The sequence below is a fragment of the Triticum dicoccoides genome, chromosome 7A (assembly GCF_002162155.2).
Source record: "Triticum dicoccoides isolate Atlit2015 ecotype Zavitan chromosome 7A, WEW_v2.0, whole genome shotgun sequence".
Classification (NCBI taxonomy): Eukaryota; Viridiplantae; Streptophyta; class Magnoliopsida; order Poales; family Poaceae; genus Triticum; species Triticum dicoccoides.
Genome location: NC_041392.1, coordinates 177,640,359 through 177,644,299, shown reverse-complemented (window position 1 = coordinate 177,644,299; position 3,941 = coordinate 177,640,359). Strand labels below are relative to the sequence as shown.

At 53.0% G+C, this 3,941-nt stretch overlaps 1 protein-coding gene across 1 annotated transcript; it reads right to left on the bottom strand.

The window, feature by feature from the left end:
• Positions 1-1,708: 1,708 nt before the first annotated feature.
• On the bottom strand, positions 1,709-3,486 carry LOC119331890 (zinc finger protein CONSTANS-LIKE 16-like). Its single transcript, XM_037605068.1, has one exon. The coding sequence runs from the start codon at positions 3,386-3,388 to the stop codon at positions 2,090-2,092; it is 1,299 nt and encodes a 432-aa protein (XP_037460965.1). The 5' UTR covers positions 3,389-3,486; the 3' UTR covers positions 1,709-2,089.
• Between the last annotated feature and the right edge of the window lie 455 nt (positions 3,487-3,941).

Genomic DNA, 3,941 nt, shown 5'->3' with positions numbered 1-3,941 from the left:
AAAAGTTCCCTATCTTGTTCAGTATATGCCAGGATCAGGATGGGACTATTGCAGATTTTGTGGCAAAAAACTATAGCCTGGGTTTCAGGCGTAGGCTGTTTGGGGAGATCAATGATCAATGGGAATGGGTGGTTTCTGAGGCGAGAAAATATGCTTTGAACAATATCCTTGATACAGTGTTTTGGAAGTTTTGCAAGAACAAGAGACTTACCACTAAATCAGTGTATAAATGGTTGGAGAGGGATTTAGCTGGTCCTAACTATAAGTGGATCTGGAAAGCTAGTATCCCATTGAAAATCAAAATATTTTTGTGGCAGCTATTCCAAAATGCTGTGCTTACCCGGGATAATTTGAGGAAGAGGAATTGGCCCGGGAATCCTGTTTGCTCTTTCTGCAAGAACATGGAAACTGCAAACCATCTATTCTTTACATGTCCTCTTGCTCGTACAGTCTGGGGGACCCTGGGACTTACGGATGGAGCATCCAGTTGCCCACGATCCCTCTGGCAAAGCTGGGCGTGGTTGTATAAGTTTTTCCCTGGTGGAAATTTTTTATATGATGATCATTGCTGCTTTGTGTTGGGGGATATGGTGTCTTCGAAACAAAGTTACTTTTGACAATTATAATGCTCGTTCTCCACTGGAGGCTGTTTTCAGTGCATGTTCTTTTATGTTGTACTGGGCAGGATTGCTGAAAGAAGAAGATATGTCGAAGTTTCAGGCGGGCGTGAAGAGATTGACGTATGTGGCAGCAACTCTGGCGGACAGGACTCAGTCGCGAGATGTGATGCGACTGGAGGATGGAGAGGGGATCCAGATCGGCTAATCTACTTGGTTTGTAGTCCACTGGGGTTTGATGCCCGTTCTGGAGTCTTATGTGTTTTTGGAGAATTGCTTCTTTCTACCCTGAGTAGGCTATGTAGTCTCTCAGGTTATGCATTATTTCGCTGGTGGTTAGGGTAGTGGCTAGTTGGTGTCGTCAGGTTTTCGTCCCATGGCAGTTGATCTGTTTTAGGGTCTTCTTGCGGTGGGTTTCCTGTCGATGCTCCAGCTCGCTCCTCCCCTTTCAATCTTATTTTGGGTTGGTTGTCTTGGAAAAACTACTGGTACATTATATTTCCGTTGATTGCAAAATTAATGGAAAGGGGTGCGAGCCCGGTTAGAAAAAAAATTAATATCATTGCATGCAATGAATTAACCACTGCAGGCCGTGCTAGGTAGTTTCAAGTCATTAAAAACATACACGCCCAACGTCTCTTATTGATTGATTTCTTTATTCATGTCAAGAAACAAGAAACGAGGTGGGATTTAATGCATCGCGCCTAATTGTTTTGAGATTATTTGATTTTCGTAAAATGACTTGTGCACCGGTATGGAGGGAGTACTGTAGATATAAATAGTTTTCTTTATAAATTTGATCAAAGTTTGTAAAATTTAATCTACATGCACTATATTATGAAATGGGGGAGTAGTATATACATGTAGTACTTGCATGCATACATTTACACACACTCAACATCTAAAAATACACATAAAAAAATCTCAACTAAAAAGGAAAAAAAGCAAACACGTGCAAAAAACAGAAGCAAGCACAAGGAAAAAGGCATGCACGTACACTAAAATTTTCATGCATTTCATCCATCCATGTGAGTGCAAGAGTCACGAAGTGGAGACATCATGGGGGCTGCATCATGCACTTAACAAGGAAAGGCAGGAAGTCGACTGAATAAATAACAGCGTCAGTCAAATCCATGGGACCTCTTACACACGTTTCATAATGCACACTGAATCAACGGCAACAAATTTGACTGATCCAAAATGAAAATTCAGTCGCCTAACATATAGCTAAAGTGAAAAACTTAATATTATTCCGTTATTCATTTCTTCGACTCTAACTAGCGCGAGCTAGCTGATCAGAGCGACCTGAAATTCCTTGGATACTCAGCTGAATGCACCATATACCGTAATAACTGAAAAAGGAAAGTAACTAAATTACGAGCAGTTTCGACGAGTTGTTTTGTGTGTGTGCGCGCGCGCCATGCAGCCTGCAGAGCCATGCATGCACACCGACAGCATTGCACGATCGGCAGCTACGCGACGCACGCCGTGGCGATGGCGACGGGCACGCCGCCTCCGGCGCCGTTGGCCCGCTTGACGAAGCGGCCCTTCATCCGCGGCCGCTTCTCGGCGTTGAGCTTGCGCACCTCGTACCGGATCTTCTTCGAGAAGAGCCGCGTCCGCCGCTTCTCCCGGTACCGCGACACCCGCGCCTCCCTGCCGCCGTCCATCCTCAGCCTCGGCGTCCCCAACCCCTCCCCGCCATGGCCAACCACTCCTCCCATCATCCAAGCGCCCTCCTGCAGCGAGTAGTAGTCGTGTGGCCAGCAGTCATCGAGCTTGACGTGCGGCCTCTCGCCGTCGGCCCACGGCGAGCTCCCCCAGTTCTCCATGATGGCCTCGTAGTTTAGATTGAGCGCGAGGCTCCTCGGGGTGAACTGGGCGTCCGCACTGGCACCGCTGCTTGCCGCGTTCTCGTCCGGTGTCCCGAGGGGCGAGTCGTAGTCGAAGTCGATGTCGAACATATCGCCGGACACCTCCGGCTTCTGCTCGAGGCCGCACGCTCGCATGGGGTCGATCTCCAGCTTGACTCGCCCGCCGTCTACGTCCATCGGCTCGATGAGGCCCAATGCCTCCATGCAGAACGGTTCCTCCTCGTCGCCGTCGTCCATGCCCGGCCGGCCAAGAAGGGCCTCCATGTCCGCGGCGAACTCCATGAGCTCGGCGTCCGTCGGGCCCAAGTTTACGAGGCTGTCGGGGAAGAACTGAACCGGCACCGGAGACGGCGTCGCAGCTGGCTTTGTCGGGTCCTCGACGATGGCACCGTCCTCATTGCAGCATGACGCGACGGCCGTCGTCGCTTCCTCGAGAGTCAGCGGCGAGCAGAGCTCCGCGAGGGCGGGGTCGAAGATGGGCACGCGGTACGGCAGCTCCTCCTCGTCGGTCTCCACGTCGCACTTCTGCTCCTCCGGCGAGTCCCCGCCGGACGCCTGCGGCACGACGAGCCGCCTCGAGAGCAGGCGCCCGACGCTCTTGGCCTGCGAGCGCGGGGTCCGCGCCTTGCGCTTGAACCACGCCGGCACGACCTCGTCGCCGCGGCGCCTCTCCCGCGGGGCCGCACCAGGGAGCAGCGGCGACGTGGGCCGCAGGCGCACCCGCTCGTGCCTCCGCGCGAGAGGGTTCGCGGAGTGCACCGAGGTGTCGCACCCCTGGCACAGGAACGCGTCGTCCGCCGCGCAGTACCACCTCGCCCGCCGCCGCAGGCAGCCGTCGCACGCCCGCGCCGCCTTGCTCCCCATCGCGCCGTCCGCCGCCTTCCCCGAGCAGCTCATCAAATGAAAACCAAAGCCGCTGGCGCGCACCTCCGCACCAAGCCAGCAGCTACTCCGTTTCACCGCCGCGTCGCGCACTGGCTGCTTGCGGTTCACTGTAGGTGCCAAAATATATTTGCGGCGAAAATATCGCGGGTCTAGGTTTATAGCAGAAGGGGCGGAGGTGGGCCCCCGGCTCGTACGCTTTACTCGTGGGCCCGCGTCGTGTGTACTTTGCGCTTTTGGTGCGTCGTTGGGCGCACTCTCGGGCCTTATCTGCGTTCTGATTGGCTGGTGGGTAATATCCATCCAGCGAGGAGGCCTCTGATTGGCTCCTGCTGGATTTTTGGTAGGGCCGTTCCGTTTGGCTACGTGACGTACGGGCCTTTCCCAGTCGCCCTCGCGGTTGCTGTGGTTTTCCTACGTCGCTGGCAGTGGGACCGGCTACGGCTGGGAATGAAAAAAGTCATTCTCGGACTGACTAGTAGTTTCTCTTCCATTCTCCCCTACAAAAGGTTCTCTTCCATTAAAAATTCACTGGCAAAGTCAGGTAAATAAATAAACAAATAGTGTT